The 22,975-nt window shown below is 56.6% G+C and overlaps 2 protein-coding genes across 7 annotated transcripts; both read right to left on the minus strand.

The window, feature by feature from the left end:
* Nucleotides 1-822: 822 nt before the first annotated feature.
* E2F2 (E2F transcription factor 2) lies at nt 823-9,417 on the minus strand. Of its 6 annotated transcripts, none has more exons than XM_088067435.1 (6): nt 8,789-9,417; nt 3,723-3,810; nt 3,143-3,362; nt 2,865-3,023; nt 2,585-2,699; nt 823-2,331 (listed from the first exon to the last, which is right to left on the minus strand). In XM_088067435.1, the coding sequence occupies exons 1-6, from the start codon at nt 9,071-9,073 to the stop codon at nt 1,846-1,848; spliced, it is 1,353 nt and encodes a 450-aa protein (XP_087923561.1). In that variant the 5' UTR covers nt 9,074-9,417; the 3' UTR covers nt 823-1,845. The 6 variants fall into 6 exon arrangements, with proteins under 6 accessions (XP_087923561.1, XP_087923560.1, XP_087923564.1 ...); XM_088067434.1 differs by having other exon boundaries at nt 3,143-3,386; XM_088067438.1 differs by lacking the exon at nt 8,789-9,417 and adding an exon at nt 5,652-5,740 and having other exon boundaries at nt 3,143-3,386.
* A 6,422-nt stretch (nt 9,418-15,839) lies between these two features.
* Nucleotides 15,840-17,650, minus strand: ID3 (inhibitor of DNA binding 3). Its single transcript, XM_005529657.3, has 3 exons — nt 17,141-17,650; nt 16,880-16,951; nt 15,840-16,388 (listed from the first exon to the last, which is right to left on the minus strand). Exons 1-2 carry the CDS (start codon nt 17,459-17,461, stop codon nt 16,895-16,897), a joined length of 378 nt encoding a protein of 125 aa, XP_005529714.1. The 5' UTR covers nt 17,462-17,650; the 3' UTR covers nt 15,840-16,388; nt 16,880-16,894.
* Nucleotides 17,651-22,975: the final 5,325 nt, after the last annotated feature.

Here is a 22,975-nt window from a genome sequence, read left to right on the forward strand (position 1 = left end):
TCTCCAGCCCCTTGGCTGGGGTGGCCCTGCCACCTCCTGGCTGGCCTGGGGACTGCGCGGGGAGGGGGACAAATCGCCCAGGGACATCCCCTTACTTGCTGTAGGACACTCATCCCCATGGGGGATGGGGTCTCTGTGCCCCGCGCCTGCCTCACCTGGCCCGGGGCTCTCCTCCTCTACACCACCAGACAAACTGTGCAACGCCAGCATCAGGTACAAGACATCACCTTCAGTACCTTCAGACACCACTGAGTACCAGTGGGTATCACTTGGTACCAATGAACATCAGGTACCACCAGCCATCACTGGGCACTACCAGGTATCACTTGGTACCACCGCCCACCACCACATGCCACAGGACATCACCTCGTACCACTGACCATCGCTTTGCCACTTTGGTGGCATCCCCAGGTCACAGTATGACAGGTAATACATGGGGAAGGACCTTACATGGACACAGCTCCCCCAGGATCTTGCTCTGCAGACCCCAAATCGGGGTGCACAAGCCCATCCAGTCCCCAGATCCATAGGGAGCTGACCCCCAGCCCTGGGGAATTTCCCACACTCCTGGTTGAAGGCGCTCTAGCTCAGGCAAAGGCTCATCCCAGCCAGATTTGGGCTGGAAATCACCAATCTGAGCAGGTCAGACCCACTGTCTTCACTCCAGTCAAAGCTTCATCTCAAACCCCTTCTCCAGAAGTGCCTACAGAGCAGGCTGGTCCCAAAACAGGCCATTTTACCCTGAAAACAGGAGCAAAACCAGTTTAGCTCTTCCATCCTCCCAAACCATTTCAGCATTTTGCTGCTTAGAGGAAAACAGCCTTTTAGAACTCCAAAATTATATTTTATTTCAACCCCTCCTGGGCAGAAAAAGTGCCACACGTTTTTCCAGGCCAAAACATATTCTTACCCACACCATCTCTTGAGCCAATCTACAGGGGCACCAACAACCCAAGGAAGGAAAACTTAAATACACCCACTGACAAATCCAACCCCTCCCAGCCCCACACCAAAGGGGGAACCCAGATAAATACAGTGCAATAATTACAGGTATTTTGCAAGGAATGGCACAATTAAAATCCCTATCCTACCCCATGTCCCAGGGCTTGTCCCAAGCTGTTTCCCAAGCCCCTCTCTTGCAGGTCATCGCCTCCTCTAGGCATACCTCTTCCCTGTACATTCCAGTTTTTATACTCCCAGCACCAATAGCTCCAAGAGGCTGGAGGGAGGGAACTGGTGTGGACTGGGGCAGAGGGGCTGTAGTCCCTCAGAGAATACAGCTCCATGTTCTGGCCAGAGATTTGCCAGAGCCAAGTGAGCTTCATCCTTCCCTCACCCAAAGATGACTTCAGCTTTGCTGCCTGAATGTTTTTTTAAGGATATTCCAGCCATGGTGGGAATGTGCCACTGGAAATGACCTGTTGAGACCATGAAGAACCAGTTTAACTGAGGAACAACTGGAGTGACCCCAAAACATGACACAGACCATTCTGGGCAGAGGTTTCTCTGCCACCCAAGGGTGCCCCTAACCCATCTGGGGCACCCAAAAGGCACCCCCAGCTGTGGGGTAATGGTGGGAAGCATCAGTACCCCATGGATTTATGGGGGCATGCTGGGATGAGTCCTGGATGGATCCCAGGGCACTCCCAGAGCCCAGTGAGGTGACAACCAACCCAGGAGAGTGCAGAGAGCCACACTGGGTGAGCAACACAAGTCCCCCTCTCCCTGCCATCATCAGAAAAACCCGTGCTCCCCAATCTCTCCAGTCACCCCACACAGATCCCATGCGCTCAGGACACAAGCGGCCAGAGGGAACAAAGGAAATGATGACTGGCAGGGGGACACTCAGTGCTTCAGCAGGTCCCCCAGGTCATATATCTCAAAGAGGTCTGTGACACCCTCGCCCTCAAGCCCCCAGAGATAGTCATCCTGTTCCAGGGCGGGTGAGAAGGTGATGAAGGGTCCCGAGTCCAGGTGGGAGGGGGTGCAGGGCAGCTGGTCCTCCGTCTGCTGCAGAAGGTGGGTAGGGGAACCCAGGAGCCCAGGCTCCATCTCCAGCAGTGAGCTGGGTCCCCCCTGGATGGGAAGAGGCAGAGATGGGGGTGAGAGAGGGCTTCCTGTGCCCCCCCAGCTCTGGGAGATGGGGTAGGGTGGCTGTTTAGCTGATGGGGAGCTGTTTGGCAGGGAAAGGGGTACGGGGTCGTCCCGTGGGGAGGTGGCAGCAAAGGGGACAGGGTGCTCCTTGGTGGGGCTTTCTTCTGTGATCTCCTCTGGGCAGAGGTACACCTCAATGGGGCCATTGGTGCTCTTCAGGTGGAGCTGGAAGTTCTCCTGGAAGGGCAGAGTAAGGCTCAGGGGGGCACCCAGAAGGTCACCCATATCCCACTCCACTGTCCCCAACCCATGAGGGATCCAGTTGGAGCACTGCACCCCTTGAAGGACCAGCTCAGGATCAAACAGTCCTGTGGAGACACCCCAAAAAACACCCAGGGTCATGCTGGGCTGTATCCTTGGGACACACCCGAGGGACCCATCAAGTGTTGCACAGATTCAGCAGCACCCACACACACCTGGCTACACACACCTGGCTGAAATCTGGCACCTCCAGCTGTGTCTCAGGGGGAGCCTTCACGGCAATCACCGTCTGTTCCTGGAAGCTGCTGGTGGCACGGAGGTCCTGGTAGGTGACGTACGCCAGCGTGGACAGGGACGAGGTATAGGAAAAGGAGGGGCTGCAAGCAGGACATCAACCCTCGCATCCCTCCAAGCACCCCCCAAGCCCAGGGGAATCCAAGTGGAGGAGAAGGGGCTCAGAGGGGTCCCCAAGACCCTGCCCTCCCTCCCATCTCCCTCAGCAAGGATATCTCTGGTTGGTCTCATTGTCAGCCAGCTGCTGGATCTGCAGGGCACAGTCCTGCATGAGCCGGTCCAGAATCCTCTCTGTCCCAGCCAGTTCAGCCAGATCCCCTCGCAGCACTTGCTGCTTCGCCACCATTGCTGCATCCTCAAAGATCCCCGTCCCCCTGCCAACAGAGATGGCATCTGAGTGATGGCACAGCACACTCTACGTGTCCTCAAGCCACATGTCCCTGACCCTGCCCCATCCCCCGTGACCCATTTTCAGCTGCCCAGCATCACTTACATCCACTGGATGTGGTTCTTGGATTTCTTGCGGATGAGCTGGATGCCCTCCAGTACGTTGGTGATGTCGTAGATGCGACGTTTCTGGACCTCCAGCACCTCGGCAGCCCGGTTCAGATCCACAACACCGTCAGGAGACTCGTTCAGCAAATGGATGAATTTTTTGGTGAGCAGCCCCAATGAGGTGTCGTAGCGAGTCTTCTCCCCGGGAGACTTGGGGGCTGTGGGGAAACAAGAGACCCCCCCTTCCTCTCCTTAGTTTGGGATGTGGGATGGAGGCGTCATGGGGCTAGACACGAAAGACTACCTGTTCCTTTCTTTAGAGTCAGATGTGGGACAGAGGCTACATAGGGTTGGAGACAAGAGACCTCTCCATCCTCTCCTTAGCCAGGTCCAGGGACGGAGATACCACTGGGCTGGACATGAGAGACACCCTCCCCCCCCCCAATGCTCTCCTTGGTGTGGGATGTGGGCTGGAGGTGACATGAAGCAGTGCTAGAGAGGACATGGTTCTAAGAGGGAAGAGAAGTGAGTCTGTTCCCCCCAGCTTCCCCTGCCCCATCTCACCCTGCATCACTTACTCCTGGGGCTGGGGACCTGTGCCAGTGTCCAGCCCTTCCCCTTGGGCATGCGAAATTCGGGGCCCTCCAGGTCCAGCTTCCTCTTGGCCTGGAGCACAAGAGAAAACCCTGCATTGTGGCCAAGCCAGACACCCCTCTGAGTTCCCCAGAACCCCAGTTCAACCAAGCCCTGGGTACCACATCCTGGGGTGGGGGAATATTGCAAGAGGCTCATTCAGTTGCAATACTCCTTTTGGGAAGGGACACAGCAGCACCTAGCAGTGTGAGAGGCCACTGAGAGAACTGATGGACAGGAGATACGGGGTCCTGTAACCCACCATGGCTTCCTGCACACCCTGGCACTCACAGGGAACTCACTTCCCCTTACCCCCAGCTCCTGGCAGGGCTCCACAGGCTGACCCCTGGGAATGCGGTGGCTCTGAAGCCAGATCTTCACCCTCCCACCCTGCCAGCTGGCCCACTGGGGTGCATGATGTCACTTCCCACCTCCCACCCGCGTTATGGTTGAGGCAGCCGAGGGCATTCAGCTGCCACCTGGCACCAGCTGGGTTCAGCCCCGCCGGGACCCCTGGGTGCCCTGAACACATGTACCCAGCTGGAGGGAAACTGGGATGAGGGGGCCATGCTGGGTTCTGGGAGGGGAGACAAACATCCCTGCACCTGCTGTCCCCTCATCAGGGCAAGCAGCTCCTTGAAATCCCCCCCAAGGAACCCCGAGCAGCACTTGGGCAGAAGGGACCCAGGGAAAAGTGCAGCTGTGTAAATTCACAGAAGAAACGGAGGGTGTCACCAACCCCCCCCCACCAATGCAAACAAAACCCCCAGGAACTCTCCACACCCACAAACACGCACAGGGTGAATTGTTGGGGAACGCTTTGGCTCAGGAGTAGAAAGCAGCCCCCCCAGCCCCATCCCGATCCCTGCCCCCCCCCGTACCTGCTCCCAGGCTGGGCTGTCCCACAGGATCCCCCCCAGCACATCCCACATGGCACCCAGGTCCCTGTGCCGGCTCTGACGGCGGCTCCCTTGGGAGCACAACGCAATTTGCAGAGAAGGGTTGGGCACCTCGGCCTCGTTCCCACCCAAGGGGGCTGGCGGAAGAGGCGCCAGGGGCTGTTTTCTGCCCCCCCAGGGAGCCAGGTTGGTCCCGAGCTCCTGTGGGAATCTGTTCCCTCCCACCCTCCACGGAGCAGGTTTTTCCCAGTGAACTTGCTTCCAACCCCAGCCTTGTGCCCCCAGATGTGCCCCGGAGCTGCCAGCACCACAGCGGTTAATGCCAAGCACATGGGAAACACCTGCCTCAGATAAGACCTCATCCATCTGCCAGCACGGAAGGGCGGACATCACCCTGGCCCCTCCTCCCCCTCCCCCCTCCCCGCTGGTGTCCCTTACTTCTCCAGTATGGATGGCCATGGCCAAAGTATGTTCCCATAGCTGTTGGGGAGGCCGGGTGCACGCCATCTGCCCCAAGCAATGGGGAAACTGAGGCACAGAGCAACTCACAGCAGGTACTAGTGTTTCCAGACGCTTCCAAACCCCCCGAATCCCCACCCCACGTGCAGGAGGGGATAAAGAGGGACCTCTGCTTCCCCAGGTGCAGTTTTGGGGGCTGGGAGCATGGTGGGCTCAGACAACGGCAAAACCCTGAGTTCTGGGACCCACCAGCAAGGGACAATGGACAAGGGGCTCCCTCCTGTGACTCAGCTGCCATTCCCCAAGCCGGGCAGGATTAGGCACATAACAGCTGAGTAGAGCACAGCAAGGGGCTCCCACCACCCTACCAGCACGTGGTGGGGGGGGGGGGGTAGGTTGAACCAGAGTAGGTAGGGGAGCAGGGACCAAACCCAAAGATCCCCCAAAGACATGGCAGTAACACCCCACGCCACTTCCCAGCCCCCAGCCATGGCTCCCCCGCATGACGGAACACACCATCGACACACCAGTATGATGGTGGGGGTGGGAAATCAGGCTTGACCCCAAAATTTCGGGGGTATGCAAGGCAGTGAGGGGGCAGGCTGGGCCCCCTGCCAGCTCTGCCTGCCAAGCAGCCCTGAGCCCAGCCCTGGCGCCAGGGGCTACACCCTGTGCCCAGCCCAGCCATCAGATCATCCCTGAGCCCCCCCGCGGGGGGCTCCTCCTGCCAACCTTCCCTTTCAACAGCATCCGTTACCTTCTCCGGGCTTGCCCGGGCTCTGCCCGGCCCTTTATGGGGCTCCCCCCTGTTCTTTCTTTTCCCACCCCCACCGTCCCCACGGGGGCGTGGGAACGCAGCACCTGGGGCTGGGCACTCAGAGCTGGCAGGGAGTCAAGGGGCACTCCAGGATCCTGCTGCTTGCTTGTGCCAAGGGGCTGCTGGGTCAGACCCCCACAGGTGCAGCCCCCACTGCCTTAGGGTGGCTGAGGGCTAGTATAACACAAGATGTGGACAGGGGAATGGAGACTGATCCCAGATTTGGGGGAACAGTGAGACCACCCTGCACTGGGGAGGAAGGCAGATAGGTAGGTACTGATCCCTACTCTGGGGTGCAGCTGACATCTGCATCCCTTCCAAGAGCCCCATCCCGGGAGATGTTCCCCAGTAGAGAGGAGGTGGTGGCTTTAAAAGCGATTAAAAGCAATTTAAAAGCAACCAAAAAAGCCCCTCCAAAGGCAGCAAAAAATTTGCCACTTCCCCACCCGTCCCTCCCCCAAAAATCATCCCTTTCGCCCATGCAGAAAACCCTTCGATGGGATCATGTCACCCCTGTAGAATCTGGGGTGCTGCTGAGCAGGTTCTCCTGCAACCCAGCACCCACAGGGGCTACCACCCTCAGGTGCTCTTTGCACGGACGGCTCAGCCCTACCAGCTCGTACAGAACCACAGCACACTCTGGACGCCCTTGCTCAGGGTGGGGAGCTAGGATTCCACAGCAGAAACGCCCCTCTCTCCAGTGCTCTTGCATAGATAGCCCTAAGCCCCCACAGAGACTCCACAGCCCCTATAGAGACCAGAGATGGGCAAACACTGGTAACAGGATTGGCACGGGCTAAAACCACTCCAAAATACACATTTTCCCTGGAGAAAAACGCATTTTATTACTCCATAACCCTTAAATCAGAGAGTATGGTAAATTTAAGGCTTTTTTGGAAGATGAGAGAGAAGCCATCCCGCTTTCCCGCGGGATGATAGGCTCCTCCTCCATGTGATCCCAGATCACTCGTGTCACAAAGCCAGTGGGAGCGCCGCAATTGCCCTGACTGGGAATGGGGAGGAAACGCTCGTATCTGATTGCATAGGCTCTGCACACAAAGGTTGTGCCATAAAAAGGGTGTGTGCGGCAGGAACCTCAGCTGTCAGGGCTGCGAGTGCCATACCGAGGTTGGAAACAGGATCTTCAGCACCACGAATGGGATAATGGCAGCGGGAAATGAGATGGGGATGGGGGGGGAACCCCTCTCGCAAGCCACCAAGGGGTATAGAGGAGCACATCATGTCCCCATTTGTCACATGAGCCTCCCAGACCCTGTTCAAGGGACGGTTGTAGGCAGCAGCACCTGGAACATCCCCTTGTATGGGTGATGATGATGGTGGTGACGACAGAGGCCGTTAGCCCAAACCCTCTTAATCCCAGGTGTCACTTAAGGACAAGCATTTCGTGTCCCCAAGTGCATCACAAGCCCCACCCGGCCACATTTAGGGGGCAGCGGCAGAAAGGAGTACCCTGAGCACTGAAGTGGGTGATGATGATGATGACAAAGGGGCCATTAGCCCAAAACCAGCTCTGCACATCCACAGAAATGGTACTGGCGTGTTTTTAAGGGAGGGGGCAACAATGACGGTGTCTTCTTAAACAGCAGCCCCCGGCAGTGCAGGGTGTCTCACGCGGCTCGGAGACAAAGAGGCCGGAGAGGAGACAGGTGGTCCCAAAGTCCCCCGGGATGGGACTCGAAACGGGCGCGTCCAGCCCTCCAGCCACGGCACAAAGAGGGAAGCAAAGCCACTCCCTCTCCCTCCACCGCGGCAATGTCCCCAGCTGGCATCAAGCATCAGGGACTGGGAAAAGGGCGGGGGGAGGGAATAAATAAATAAATCAAGCTTTGGGAAAACTAAATCGGTGTTAGCGGGGTCTGGGATCCCTCCCAGGACCGAGGAGAACAGAGGCTCACAGTGAGGGCTGGATGTGTGCCCAGGCTGGAGCAGGCAGGAATTAAATGCCAGCTGCCAGGGGGACTGATGGGCCAGGGACTCGGAGGGGGCCCTCCAAGAGCAGGGACAGGCACGGGGCCAGCACCCGACTTGTGCCTCACTTTCTCTGTTTAGGGGTAGGTTTGCAGCTTGGTGCTGGGCTCTGTAAAGACAGCCGTGACCCCGCGGCTTGGCGACAGGAATATGGGATGGCAACCCCCTACACAACTCCCAGCATCAGGGTCTGAGCTACAAAACCTTGGGGTGATCCATAGAGGATGAGACCCATCCCCCCCCCCCCAAAAAAAGGCAATGCCAGTCCCACTGTAACGACGGGCAAAAACCAAGCTTGGAAAGCGATGCTGGTAGCACCCCATCCCGTGTCCCCCCACCTCCCCTGGGTGACGGGTCACCCCGGGGGTCGCAGTTCCAAAGTCGGGAGAGATAAGTGAGCAGGGCTGATGCCCCCTGCCCAGAGCACGCAGGGGCTCTGACTGTACCCATTCCTCATTTCCCCGTCATAGAAAGGGCTTCTCAACGGGTCTGGGATCGCTGACAGGGCGTTGAGGCACAACCCGGACTTATTGCAAGCTGGAGGGAGGGAAAGAGGCCGAAAAGGGCCAAGAAGCGTAAGCCGGATCCGCGGGCACGCAGGGGCGAGGGGAAGTTACAGAAACATCTGAGCCATTTCACTGAGACTTTTGATTTCAGACCTCACCCTCCCCCACTCACAGAAAGACACAGTAGAGGGTGCAGACACCAATATAAGCTGCAAAATTTGGAATGGAGGGGGCTGTACATGCTGGGGTCACTCACCCCTTGCTCCCCACCCAGCATCATCCCCAGCCTCCCGTGCCCCCGAAGAGATGCCCGAGGAAGAGACGGGATGCAGACATCTTACCGGCAGCCGTCCCGCCGAGGCTGAACAGAGGGTCCCGAGCTCGGGGCCTTGGGGGGTGTCACAGAGAGATCCGCCCCGAGAAGCGGGGGCGCTGACAGCCGCCGGCGTGTAGACCTGGGTGAAACAGCCTGCGGATAACGGGGGGCTGCCCAGGCTGGAAGCCCCCGGATCACAGGAGCCCACCACTGACATGACCTTCTTCGGGTGGTGGTGGGTAGGGGGTGGCGGGAGGGCGGTACCCCCCCTCCCCGGGGCGCGGGACACTCCTCTGGGGAGCCGCAGCATTGCAGTCTTTTCCGAGAAGCCCGGCCCGGGGAAGGGGGCAGGAGCACCCCGCGATTCCGTAGCCGGGAGGGGGTCACAATTTCTGCCGTGGCATTTTGGGGGGACCGAGGAAGCGTTCCAGCTGGCGATGCCACCGGCCGGTCCCCAAATTCCCCCCCGAAAAACCTGCAGAGAAGAACACGGCGGCGATGCCTCCGAGACCGGCGGAAAATTCACTTTTGGCCCCAAAAATCAGCCGCACTGGGGCCGTATGGGCCCGGGGCGGCGGGAGCGCAGCCCCGCCTGGGCCGGGACCCCCGCGCCCGGCTCCGCTCCCGCCCGATCGCGCCTGGCCCCGAGCGGTCCTTTTCTCTTTTTTTTTTTTTTTTTTTTCTTTTTTTTCTTTTTTTTTTTAAGCGCCAAAACCCGTGCCGCGAAATTCGGATTTCCCGCGGAAAACGCAGCGTACTGATTGGCTGTCGCCGCCGTGACCCCGCCCCTTTGCTGCGGCCGGTGGCGCCCCGCCGGGAGGGGCCTTAAAGTGGCCGCTGGGTGGGCGGGGTAATTTACGCAAATAAGGGGAGAGACCTTCTTGAGACCACCTGCTGGGGGCAGGGGCGCTTGTTTTGGGGGTGAAGGGCATTTGGGTTGGGGATCGGGACTAGGATACATTTTCTGTTGCTTATTTATTTTTCAGAACATACACCCCCTCCCCCACCCCAAACAATCTGGTGAGGTCTAGCCTGGGGGCTGCAACTCTCCAAGCTCCTCACAAGCCACTCATTCCATGTTCCTGATCGTCCTCTCATCTCCATCAAGCCTTGATCCTCATCTTCCCATCCTCATCCCACCCTTCCCATCATTCCCCCATCCTTATCCCCAGTTACAACAACCCAGTCTAGTGGAGAGGAAGCTGCATCTACTTAAAATAAAAATTTTGGCCTCCGCCAGCCAGAGGTTGTCTGGCACCTGCAGACAGGATGGAGAGGTGCCAGACATGGGAGAGTGCTGTTTGGAAGGGCAGGGATCTCAGAGGGGCTCAGCATGAGGAGATTTGGCCCCTGGTTCACTCGTAGTTCATTCAACCTGCCACCCATTGTTCCACATGCATCCCACCCATGTCCTTGGAGAGTACCAGGTCTTTCTGGCAAAGTGGAGGGAGAAAAAGGGGATGAAGGGCATCCAAGCTGGCCCACAGGGTATTTCAGAGTGCAGCAAGGAATCACTTGTTGCAATGGCAAACCTCTGAGTGAGGGCAACTCTGACCCTTACTGGCACCAGTAAAAGGCTACCACAGCTACTGAGACAAGCCAGGGTCTTGCTGCTGAGGCCACCAAAAGACCTTCATCCCTTGGTTCTTCTCCATCACTATGTTTGTCTCTATTCCCTGGTTTCTCTCCATTCCCTCATTCCCTCCCCTCTATTTCCTGGTTGCCTCTATCCATTCATTCCTCCCCATTGTTCTCTCCATCTTTCTCCTCTCCAGGAAGAACCAACTCCATGCCAAGGTCTGGTACAAGGATAATCATGTGCAGAGGTGGACTTTCCTGCGAAGAAGCCTCCTAGAACACAGACAGATGGATACACATGCTGGCCATGGCCTCTGCTGTGGACGAGAAAAGACACCAGACCTCCAGACTCCAACTCAGCTGGGACATCCAGAAACCTGCCGGGAGCCTCGGATCCAGGATAGACGTTTGCCTCCCACCATGCGAGACTTTGAGTCAGATCAAAAGGCCTGGAAGCAGCGATGCCACCCCAGCTGGGCAGTTTGGCCCCTGTGCCAGGAGTGTGGCTAAGCTTGGCAAATCAATCAACCCAGACCTTCTTCTTCCCCTCTGAGGGAAGAAGGCAACTGCTGTCTCCATCCCAGTGCACAAAGACAAGGCCATGCCCGGCAGGGTGGATAAATATATGTTGCCTGCCTTGGGCCCACTCCAGTCGGTGACCCTTGGGATAAGGACATTGGGTATGGGAAGCACCTGGCAGCTTGTATCCTCAACTCTTCCAGCATGGACAAAGCAGAGGTGACGTCCCCACATGTTGTTAGTGTGACCTCACTGGATTAAGGGCTGACCCAGAAGGTGGGAAAACTTGTTGACCGTCATCTCCTCAGCTGTGCTGAGGGACAGGCTGAGGGAGGAGTCAAGGGCATCTTTCCCACTACCTAATATTTGCTCAATAAGCCTTTTCCAGCCTTTCCAGCCATGGCTTTCCACCAGCAAAGTCCTCTCCCATACCACAAAACATAGACTTTTATCTTCCTTTGACACCAAGACGTCCAGAAGGGTGGGCCATGGACCAGCTTTCACTCTGCAAGCCAGAGAGGTTTGGAAAGGACCTTAAAGACCATCTCATTCCATGATGTTGCAGAGGTCTGGGATGACTTTGTGGATGGCCTGAAGCATCCCAGCCAGCCCCTTGACCAGCCTCCTTGCCCTGGGGCAAGGTGAGAGAGCCCATCATTGAACTGGCCATGGTGGGGGGAGGAGCCAGGAGACCCCTCCTAGCTTCTCCCCTGCAGGTCTCGGGAGGGTCTGAACTGCACCCCAAAAGCAGGGTGAAGAGCTGATGGCGAAGAACAAGCAATTATGCTGCTTTTCCAGGTGCAGATTCAGCCCATGGAATAGTGGCACCAAATCTGGGCCACTGCATCTCTGCCCAGACCAAGATGGCACCACCAGAGGCTATGGTGTACAGCCTCCACACCCTCACTCACCCTAGGATCTGGAAAATCTTTTGGATGTTCAGCTTGGAGATGAGGGACCTTATCAGGATGCAGAGTGCAAGGAGGAGGTTGACTATATCCCAGAAGCAGGGGGCTGAAGCTGGACTATGGACCCCAAATGAGACCCCATCCCCTAATATTGTTCCCTAAGGAACATTCCCAGGAGAGAGGGGGTACAAGGGTGCTGGTGCCCTATGGCTCTGCCCAGAGTGGGGGGGAAACAACTGCCCAGGAAGCATGTGATGGGCCACTCGGCAAGCACAAGTGGCCAGCAGCTCCACAGCCCAATGCCACACATCCCTGAGCCTGGAATGGGGGCAACAGAGGCGGTCCCAGTCCTTTCTGGAAGGGCACCAGAGAAGGTCCTCATCCTTCCCAAGGGGAACACCAGAGGAGATCCCAATTCTTGCCGGGATAGGCATCGAGGGAAGTCCCGATCATTTGCAAGTGTACAGCAGAGGAAATCTGAAATCCCAGCTGTTCTCGAGGGGAGAACTTTCCCGGTGAGTTAGGCTTTTCTTCCTCTGTCCTGAAGACGGCAGCAGCGAGTCGCGGCTGCGGGGCCCGCACTGCTCCGGCTCCACCGCACGTAGTCCCCGGCAGATTTTGGGACATGCGTGAAGCCTCTGTCCCACCGTGGGACCAAGCCGCGCTGTCACCTGTGGTAGAGGGAAGACAAGGGCTGACAGGAACACGCGAGCTGGCTGCCAGCACAGAGGGCGGTCTCCACGGGGGGTGGGGAGAGAGCAGGAATCTCCTCCTCCAATTCCAGAGTATCTCTGGGAATTCCAACCAAGGGGGTGCTGAGTTCCTACACAACTTGGTTTGCAGGATGAGCCCTCCTGTGCATACATGACACAAGTCAGTGTAGGCACGTGTGCACATAGGTGTGTGTGTAAGTGCACACAGGCATGTGTGCATACATGCACCACATACGTTAGTGTGCGTGTTTTTCAAGTGTGCACAGACGTGAAAGTGCACAAGTCTTACTGCACAATACAGTGCCTGCATTGTAAGGCATATTGTAAAGGGCATGGGTGTAAATGCGTGATTTGCCCGGACACAAGTGTCAGCGTCTGTATACACGTGTGTGAGTGCACATGGGTGTGGGTAACTGAACACAGTCATCCGTGCATATCTGCACGTGTGAGTGTGCACAGACACGTGTGTCAGCGTTCATAAATACATGTGTGAGTGCATGTATTGTGTGCACACATGCACACACGTGAATATGCACATACCACGCGTGTCACTGTAGCATGTAACTACTACACGTGCATGTGCGCATCCACACTCAGCGGCCCGAAACCCTCTCCACGCGTGAGCGGGCCTGGCCAAGGTCACGCGTGTGCGCGCAGCATCTGTGTCAGGGGGGCTGGCGGGAAGCCGGGCGGGGGGGGCCGAGGGAGCCAGGCCTTGGCCGGGGCAGCAGCGGGAGGAGGAGGAGAAGGAGGAGGAGGGAAGTGCGGCTCAGACAGCGCGGCGCCAGCAAACACCTGCAAACAGCTCCGGGCACACAATGGCAAATACAGGTGGGAACCGCCGCCTCCGTCAGCGCAGCGATTGCATCAGACTCCGGCGCTTGCCAAGAGGCGAACGAGCCGGCCTAGGGGCCACCGGCACCGCGGCGGGGCCGCGCTCGACCTTCAGCATTTCACGCCCCCCTCCCCCCGCCACCCCCCTCAATTAGTTTTTGCCCTCCTCACCGTCTTTTCTGCACCCCTGCAGTGTACCTGGGGTGGTAAAATAAAGCCGGGCTTACTCGGCCAGGACCATTTTTCTCGTTCCAGCTGTTCCCCCCGAGGTAAATCTCGGCCCCTGCGGCTATTTCTGGCTGTGTGTTTTCCCCGTTTTCTTTTTTTTTTTTTTTTTTTTTTTTTAAATCAGTTTTTTCCAGGAAATCATCGGCATCCCACAGCAGCCAGGGCAAATCTGCTGCATGGGGTAAATCTTCCCCCCGAGGTAAATCCCATCTGCCCCACGAGGTACGTCATCCCATCAATCCCCCGAGGTAAATTCCAGTCCCTGCAGTTATTTAGCAGTTATTTTTAGTTGTGGGGGTTTCCTTTTTTTGTTTTGTTTTTTTTTGTTTTGTTTGGTTTTGGTTTTGTTTTGGTTTGGTTTTGTTTTTTCCAAGAGGAGTTTCAAAGAAAGCACCATCGGCAACTGACAGCCGAGTCCAGGGTGCCAGTGGGGTCTGAACTAGGCTTGTGCCAGAATCTGGGAATGTCGGGGTGGCTGTTCCGGGCAAGACGCCGGGATCCATTCACCTCGGGGGAGGAGGTAACGGCTCTGGGAGGCTTCTTGGGAGCTAGACCCAAACCTACACACTGCCAAACCCCACAGCTCCTGGCCTCGGGAATCCCCTGCTCTGATCCCTGAGAGGGGACAGGGGCAGGGGCCACCTCCACTTCCCGGGGGCTGGAGTACCCCTCCACCTCCCCAGTGCCGTTTCCATCCAAAAAGCCCCAGCAGGAATGGTTTCTCCCACCCCACCAGTAGCCCCATGTCTCCCAGTAACCCCAACCGCAAAGTAGGCTCATTAATGCTCCCACAAGTCCAGGATTTCCACCACCATCATCCCTGATGGGGGTCCCATTAGGACCTGGAGCACTCACACTGCAAGAAGTTCCACCTTCCAGCTCCCGAGACTCATCTCTGTCCCCTGGCTCATGCCCAGGGTGCTTTTCCCACCCATCCCACTTAAATCCCTTTGGCACATCAGCACTGGCACAGCTGGAGGACCACAACACCAGGGTTAATGTGGGGACACTCACCCCTAACCCACCCCTTGCCTTTTCCTCCAGAGCCAAAAGCCAGTGGAGATGGCAAAAGACTATTTTCAGCTGTGAGCATAACAGCATCTCTGTTCCCAGATGCAGTGGTTTTTGGATGGACACCCTCACCTGCCTCCCACCATGCCGGGACAGCCCATGTCACTGCATCCCACCTCACCCAAGGGTGCCTGGGGATACCCTGCCCCAGGCAGCCCTGGAACATCAAGTTTGGAGAAGGGAGGAAGGTTCCCAGGGGCTGGTGATCCAGTTGGACCAGGTACTTTTCGGAAGCTCCACATGCTGTTTTTCCCTGTGGAAATGCCCATGGACAAAAGGCATTTGGCAGCTGCCAGCTGCACCCCAAGCTCTTGTTTGCTGTCATTGGGATAGAGGCTGAAGCCAGTGTGTGTGGGCAAAGGTTTCTATCCCTCCGAGACCCCCGTATCTTCTCCCTCCTCCTCTTCCTATGATGCAGCCCTTCACCCAGCTCCCCTGGATGCTGGAGCACCCTGGGGACATCCCAATGCCATGGGGCAGGGCCTACATCATGCCTGGCTGAGCCCATGGCAGCAAAACCAGAGCCCAACACAGAGGATGAAGATGATGGTGCTACAAGCGGGGCTGAAGTTAAATTATCTTCATTGTAGGCAGGCCAGCACCATCCTCAGGGAGCATGATCCAGCTCCACAGCTGCGCCAGCCGGGGGTCATATCTGCTCCCAGGCCAAAGGGAAACCGCAGCATTACCCAAGGGGAGGGTGTTGACCCCAAGGAGATAAGGCCAGGCAGGGGCTGCTTTCGGGATACTACTTGGGGCAGCAAAAGCAGTCCAGAAACTCCCCTACCCCTATGGGGTATATCCTAGGGGAGCAGCATCACCCCTTCCAGCCCAATAGAAGCTCAAGTCCAGCATCAGGGCACCAAGCAGCCCGTTTCCGCACGGCTAAAAGTGGAAAAAGCATATTTTCCCCTCCTTCCCAGGGCTCCAGCTACACCTCCAGATGGTCCTCAGGGCTCAGTACCATCTTCACTCCTTCCATATCAGATAAATGCAGCAGCACCCAAAATAGCTGGCAGCCACCTTGTCAGGAGCCGGCAGCCTAGGGTTAATTCCTCCCATACCTGAGCTGACATTTCAATGCTGTTACACAATTATGGAGATTCCTACAGTAACCCTAGAACTTCCCATCAGTTTGGGAAGCTTCTACCTCCCAGGGGGTTGTTTTCCTTCTCAGGGGTGCACCCCAGTTCCCTCCACCCCAGTGATGAAGGAGAAAAAACAATCAAAATTATCTGATTTTTATTATGTAAAAATGTAACTTTTATAAAAAGTTTATAAAGCAAGTACAAGGCATGTTTGCAGAAACTCACCTTCCTGCACAAAAGGTACAAAAAGTTATACTCTAGTATAGAGCTCCACAATATACGAGGCCACAGCCCCAGAGAGTTTGGTTCATACTCGAGGATGTTTGTCCCCCCTCCCCAAAACCCCCTAATCCCCACCCCGCCATCCCATTGAACACCTTTTAAAAAAAGGACTCGCTGCTATAATCCAAAAATATACAGAAAACCTCCTCTTCATCATCAGTCTGTCTTAAAAAATATCTCATGTGAGCTCGGATCCAAAGCTGGGATGCTGAGCTCCGTGGGTGGGATGCTGGCGGTGGAAGGCTGGGGGGAGGTCGGAACCAGCCGCTCCCCACTCGCGGTGCCCGGGCCCGGGGGAGGCAATGCCGGGGCCGGTAGGTCGCAGACAACCCGGCGCCACGGAGGAAGCTGCTATTTACCTCCGGCTGATAACGAACCAGGAACCGACCCTCGCTGCCTGTTTGCTAATTGGCACCGGGAGGTGAGAGAAGAGAGGGGGAGGGAGAAAAAAAAAATAATAGTGGTAATTAGTGGGGTGATAAGTGGGGTTGGGAATGGAGATTTGGGAAGAGGGGATGGGAGCCGGGAAACCAAGTTTCTCGGGGATGGTATCTGGCCCTCGGTTGGCGATGCTGGGGGTGGGTTGGTGCTGGTTGGGGGCTGGGGTGCAGGTGAGAGACATAGGGAGGATTGCAGAAAGGGGGAGCACTAGTCTGCATTGTTTGGGTCGGTATCGGGGGTGGGTTGGTGGAGGTGGACTGGGGTGCGAGTGGTGAAAAATTGGGGTGCGAGGGGGAACTGGGGAGAGGGGAGTATGGGTTGCTGGGGATCGGTCCCCTAGGGACTTTGATGCTGGGGGCGGAAGGGGGGCCCGGGACGTCACCTGGGATGCGGGCATATGGGGAGGACTGGGCTGTGGATGGTGGTGGCGGTGGTGATTGGGGGCGACACTCACCTGATGGAGGTGGCGTTAGTGACACAAACTTCTCTCGTCTTTGGTGCGGAGTTCTGAGGCGAGTTCAGCCGCCTGCGGAGAGAGGGAACAGGGCTTAAGATCCACCCGGCGGCTGGTGGTCCCTCCTCCTCCCCATTCCCCACAGTGCCATGACTCGCGGACCCTGCAGCACCCCCGTCCCGACTTGTTATCACCTCCAACCTAACACATCCTCTCTCCCCCAATCGACATACCTAGCTCCCAGGCCGAAGCGACCCTTACCTTAAGGGAGAGTAGGGTGGCCTCGGAGGAGGGGTCGCAGCCCTTGGACCCCTCCTCCAGTACGATCTGGAGGTCGAAGATGTAGTCTATGACGTGCTGCAGGATCTCCACCTGGCTCACCTTGGTGCCTTGAGGGATGCCCGGCACCAGCTCCCGCAATTTGGAATAGCAGTCGTTCATATCGTAGAGCAAGTTCATGGGCTCTTCCAAGGCCGGGCTCTTGTTGTGGCTGCCTCGGGCGATGGCCAAACTCTGCTCCGAGAGGCAGCAAACGGCCTCGTAGCAGCTCCGGACGGAGCGCACCGGGCTGATGGCTTTCATGCTGGGCTCAGAGCAGGTCTGGAGATGCAGGGCAGGGGATGCCTAGGAGCCTCAGCGGCTGTCGCGGCAGCGGGGGTTTTGCTGGGACCTCCGAGCACCAGGACCGCCAAAGAGGGCAGCTCTGAGAGCCTTAACTCTCAGCCCTGGATCCCAAACTTTCGTATCTCTCTGGCAGATTGGGGAAGGTGGGGGGGGTGGGAGGCGCCCGCGCCGCGTTGATATAGGCAGCGCTACTTGACCGCGCCCACTACATGCAAATTATGAATAACACAACCCCTTTTTATGTAAAATAACCATTAATCTCTACCCTTTTATGTAAACGAAGCCCTAAACCCCGCCTCCGAATGTCAATGGAGTATCAAACTCCGCCCCTACACATAAATGAAGCCTTAAATCCCCTCTACCTCAGCCCCGTCCTCGCCAGCCCCCCAAATTGACCCTTGATGGCCAGAATGGCCTGACGGGTGATGACATGTCCACACAAGTCTCCCTCCCCATGGCCAGACCCCCCAAACCTCTTGGAGATTACCTCTCCCTAAACCCCTTCAACACCCCAGCACCCCCAAACTGTCCTCCTCCCCTTCCCAGTCAATTCCCCCCTTTTTAGACAGGACTATGGGGTCTCCCCTCTCCCGACCTCCCTGTTTTAAGGAAATTAGTGCCGCCCTTTTCCTCATTCCGCTTCTCATCTGACCTCCAGACTTTCTGGCGTCAGGAATTATCTTGTGACCAGCAGAAAAAAATTAATTGCGGTAAAACTGAGGTTACGATGGAGAAACCAGATTTAGGTCAGCGCCTGTGAGAGGCCTGGAGGGTTTTTTATTTTGTGGGGGGGAGAGGAGATTTTTAGTCAAAGGGGTTATCCCAGTAGAAGTGTGTGTGTGTATGGGGGGGGGTGGTATAAAGGAAACTGCCCTTCTGAACCATCGCTGCCTCAAAACTTATAGAATCAGAGAATGTCCAGAGAAAAAGGCCAAGTCTGGAGCGATCTGGGGTTCCTGGTGGGTGTCACTGCAGCGGGTGGCACATGGAGGGGTCCCACAGAAGTGACGGCCCTGCAACACCCAGATTGTGAATCTGCCTGAGCCCAAGGAGAGAAATCTTACTCCCCCAAATACTGACTTTGGTGGGATTTAGTTGTTGGAGGTGCAATGGGGGCTTGGTAATGAAGGTGCAGGAAGGGAATGTTGCAGCCAAGAGGGCTGGGGGCACCCTGGGACCCTGCTCGGCCTGGGGGTCCCAGCTAAGGAGGGGTGCAGGGGGGTGGGGGTACAGGCGCCTGGACCAAATTACTCCTGCTCACTGCATAAATTTATTCTAGATTTGCCCAAATCCCAGTTTAGTAGTGCTGGGGTTTATTTCCACCCCCCACAAAGGGGTCTGGGGACTGCAGGCTGGAGGGCACCCCTCCTCCCCACATCTGCCCCAAGCCATGAGCTGCTCGACAAAGGAACTTGAAAGCAGCATCCTACACTTTTTGGGGCTGGATTATTTTTATATATTTTCTTTTTCTCTCCCCCCCTCCCCGCCCCCCCCCCGTTATGAATTTCATGGGAAATCACTTCTGTGTGAAGGATAGCAGATTGGGAAGAGGCATAATTACCCTCATTAACCTGTTTTGGAGCAAGAGCCAACAACCAAACTCCCGTTCCAAAAACAAAAAAAAAAAAGAAAGAACAAAATAAAAAGGATGGAGACATCTTTTAAAAATAAGTGATAAATGTAAAACTTAATGAAATTAACACAGATTTTTAAAATGTTTACAAAAAATTTAGAAACTCTTTTCAGAGCACCACCTGAATCCTTCTTATGACTTCCCCTCAATACAAAACAGCAACGTACAGCCTCTGCTTATTCCCATACACCCCCTCTCCGTTCCCAAGGGATGGGGGGGGGGCGCTGAAAGGCTTCAGAGGGACTGGGGGGGGGAGCTTTTGTTTGCAGGGGGGTTTTGTTGGCGGCGGTTCCCACAGGCCTTGCCTGGGCGGCGGGACCCGCTGCCTTTGCCCAGCTGTGGCCCGGGCCCTCCAGCTGTGTTGATCTAACTCCCGGCCCCAGACAGCCTGGCGCCAGCCCTGCGCACGTCATGCATTCACAGAGGGATGCGTGGCCAAGGCAACCTCCCCCCCGCACACCCCCCCGCACCACCGCCGCCGCCACGGCCACGCTGCCGCCATTCCGAGGGGATTCATCCCAATCCTGGGATACCCCGAGCGTGTGAGAGAGCTGGGAGCACACGGATGTGTTTATCTGATCACCCCATGTGTGTGTCACAACCCCCCCACCCCCCCGGATGGGTCACTTTTGACTGGAGGGGATCACTTTTAGGGCGCTGATGCAGCGGCAGCTCCGGGTTTGGGGTGTCCTCACGCAGTGGCTGCGGGGGGAGCAGATTTCTTGGCGTGGAGGAGAGAAAATGGGGGAGGAAGGGAGTGGAAATGCTCTGGAGCATGATGATTTAATGGTGAAAGGGCCCGCACTGGGTGTTTTATTAAAAGGAAAACTAAAAGAAGTAGAAGAAGCAGGAGCTGGGATTATCCACCTCAGCAAGCACCCCGAAATGATACCAAGTCCCCAGGGGGAGGGGTAACCATGTATCTCACTACAGCTCTGCCACTGCTCCCCACTACCTTTCCCCTTTTCCTGGGAAGAGATCGTTAATCCCAGGGGATTTTCCCATGCTGCAAATACCTGCAGAGGTCCTCTAAGCTTGGCAGGGGGCCTCATAAGCAGCTGCTTCCCCTCGCCCCAAAATAATCTACCCCTTGGGCTTGGGTTTGGTTTGATTTTTTTTTTCCTCCTGAAATAAGTCGGTACAGGTGGCGGGATGTAACATGGAGTGGAAACGGCCAGATTCGGCTTGGCTGCTGCAGGGCAGGGAGGGCGAGTTTAGGGGTCCCTGTGTCTTGGGGAACACCACCAGTATTTTGGGGGGAATTTCTTGTGTTTTGGAAACTGGAGGCTATCTGGAAGTACTGGCTGTGGGGAAGGGATTTGAATAGGAGAGAAGAGGAACAGAGATGTGGCAGGGTTCCCAAGGCAGCTACAAAGGGAAGGGCTCTTCCCCAGGGGTCATCTGGATTCACTTTCAAATGGGGCCGAAGTATAAATCCCATTTAATGGGGATCTTCAGAGACCTTCAGGATCCTTCAGGAGCAAGGGAAGCTGAGGGACCTTGTGCTGACTGTGCTGCAGCTCAGCACAACATGGGAAAAAGAGCTCAGAGATTAATTAATGGATTTATGGGGATGCTTCAAGCCAGCCCCCCAGCCCGGGCACCCACGTGGCACGGCACAGCAGCAATCTGAGGGAGTTTTGGTGCTGGAGAAGAAGTCTAGATGGATGCTCAAGGGAAAAAAGGGATTCTGGCTTAACAGGGGTTAAAAAGACCTCTTTCCAATCTTACTCCCAAGGCCATGTTGGCATGGGGAGGCAGTCCCGTGGCATTTGGTGATCCTGCTGAACACTGGGTGCCAGCTCTCTTGACACCTCAATTCATGCTGGGGCTGAGTGCTCCTGGATGGACAGGATGGTCAAGGAGAGGCAGGGACAAGCGTTGTGGCCCTGCTCTGGCCATTGGTCAGGTGGAGAATGTGCTGAAAGGTTCCTGAGCAGTTTGCCAAACCCTGCCTGGGGTCCCTGTATCTGCAGTGACACCCCTATACTAAGCTATGATGTCCCAGATTTGGGGTGTTTCAGGATCAATGGGGATTATAAATTGGAGCTGGCAGATATGGATGGATGGCTGGATGGATGGATGGATGGATGGATGGATGGATGGATGGATGGATGGATGTCAGAATCCGCAGCCCATGCAGAAAGGAGTCTGGCCCTAGCCACCTGTCTGCTCTGTACCTCCGTTTACCCCCCTCACCCACCACAGGGACCCTCTGCTAAAGCTGGACAATGCTGGAGGCTCTGTAGTGGGCCATGAACGGGGCTGGATGAGCAGACAAATGGCAGAGAATTAGGGGGGGAAAAGGAGAGGCACCGCTGGGAAAGTACACCCGAAAAGCAGCAGTGAGGTACTCCACCCCCCCAAGCCCTGTCACCAGGAGACCTGATCCAGCCCTGGGGAATGTGCAGCTGTTTGTGCAGGGGATTAGCCCCAGGGTCCACACCTCAGCCTGAGTGTCCCATCCCAACCCAGCCTGCAGGCAGCACCCAGGACACTCCCTGCTAGTGATCATTAGGGACCAGAGTGAACACCATGAGGCATATTACCTTGTTCCAGAGTACCCAGGGGAGGGAGAGGAACAGTCTCATCCCTCTGTAAGGGAACCAGGAACCATGACATAAACTGTGGTCAAGCTGCTCAGTCACTGGCCATGCCTCAGTTTCCCCACATTTCCTCTCATCCAAAGCCCAGTCAGGAGCAGAGCTATGTCTCCATCTCCATCACCCTCAGAGCCAGAGGGAACCACATATTCCCATGAGGAGTCAGAGCTGCTTCTTCAGGGCAAACCCTGGACACCTCTGCTCCCTGCAGAGGCGAGGCCGGGACACTTGGAACATCCCCGGGTAGTATCCAGAGTTGGGGGAGACAGAAGGGCTGAGAGTCATGCAGGCCCAGGCGGTGTTAGGCAGACAGAAGTGGCTGTTCCCAGCGCCGGCATTCCCCACAGCTGCTTCCTGCTGCCCTATCTCACGGGCACATCTGGGGAGTTGGGAACAGCTGCCACCGCTGGCGCTTCCTGCGCTGACCCCCCTGCCCTTGCCACCATTCTCACACCTCCCCCCAGGGCTGGACAGAGCCCACCCCTTCCCCTCTCCACCTCTGACACAGCAGCAGCCCCTCTGAGTCCCATCTGAACCCTGAGGGGTCTTTTCCCTCCCAGGTCCATTTTGGGGCACCCCCAATGTTTTGGGGAAACTGGAGCATCACACCCCCCTGTTACTCCAAGGGGCCCAAAACTGATCAGCTCATGCCATGTGACCCCCATAATCCAGGCCTTGGTGGAGGGGACCACGTGGGTATCCCCAGCGGAGTAGGTGATGAGGTGCTGTGCCACTACTGGAGGTACGCTCACAATCTGGTGCTCTGCTCCCTTCTTCCTCCAAGTTTTTGCTTCCTCCCTTCCCAAATTGCATCCATCAAAATTGCATCACTGCAAAAGGAGGAGGAGGATAGGGTGGGGGGTGCAAAGGCTGCAGGTGTGAACAACCCTGCTTGCCCCCTTGCTGCTGCAGGTGTGGAGACACTGGGCTGACTTAGAGGAGCCCAGGCCCCGCTGTCACTGCCAGGGTGACAGCAAGGCAACTCCTGCCTCCCACAATATCCTCCCAGAGCTGGCATGTGGCAGCAGGGGAGCAGTGGGCACCCAAACCTGGCACCATCTTTGCCACAGCCTCCCCACAAATGTCGGGTGCTGCAGCCCTGGCACAGTCCAAAGAGGGGAAACAGACACGGGGAAGAGGAGCCCAGTTTGTGTTATATGGGAGTCCCAGAAGGAGTTTTGCTGCTCCCTGCAGACCCTGCCCTCAATCCCTCCCTTTCTCAGTACCCCAAATTCC

This window comes from Pseudopodoces humilis, chromosome 27, assembly GCF_049639895.1.
Source record: "Pseudopodoces humilis isolate 2021_Gansu_Grassland_sample_001 chromosome 27, ASM4963989v1, whole genome shotgun sequence".
Lineage (NCBI taxonomy): Eukaryota > Metazoa > Chordata > Aves > Passeriformes > Paridae > Pseudopodoces > Pseudopodoces humilis.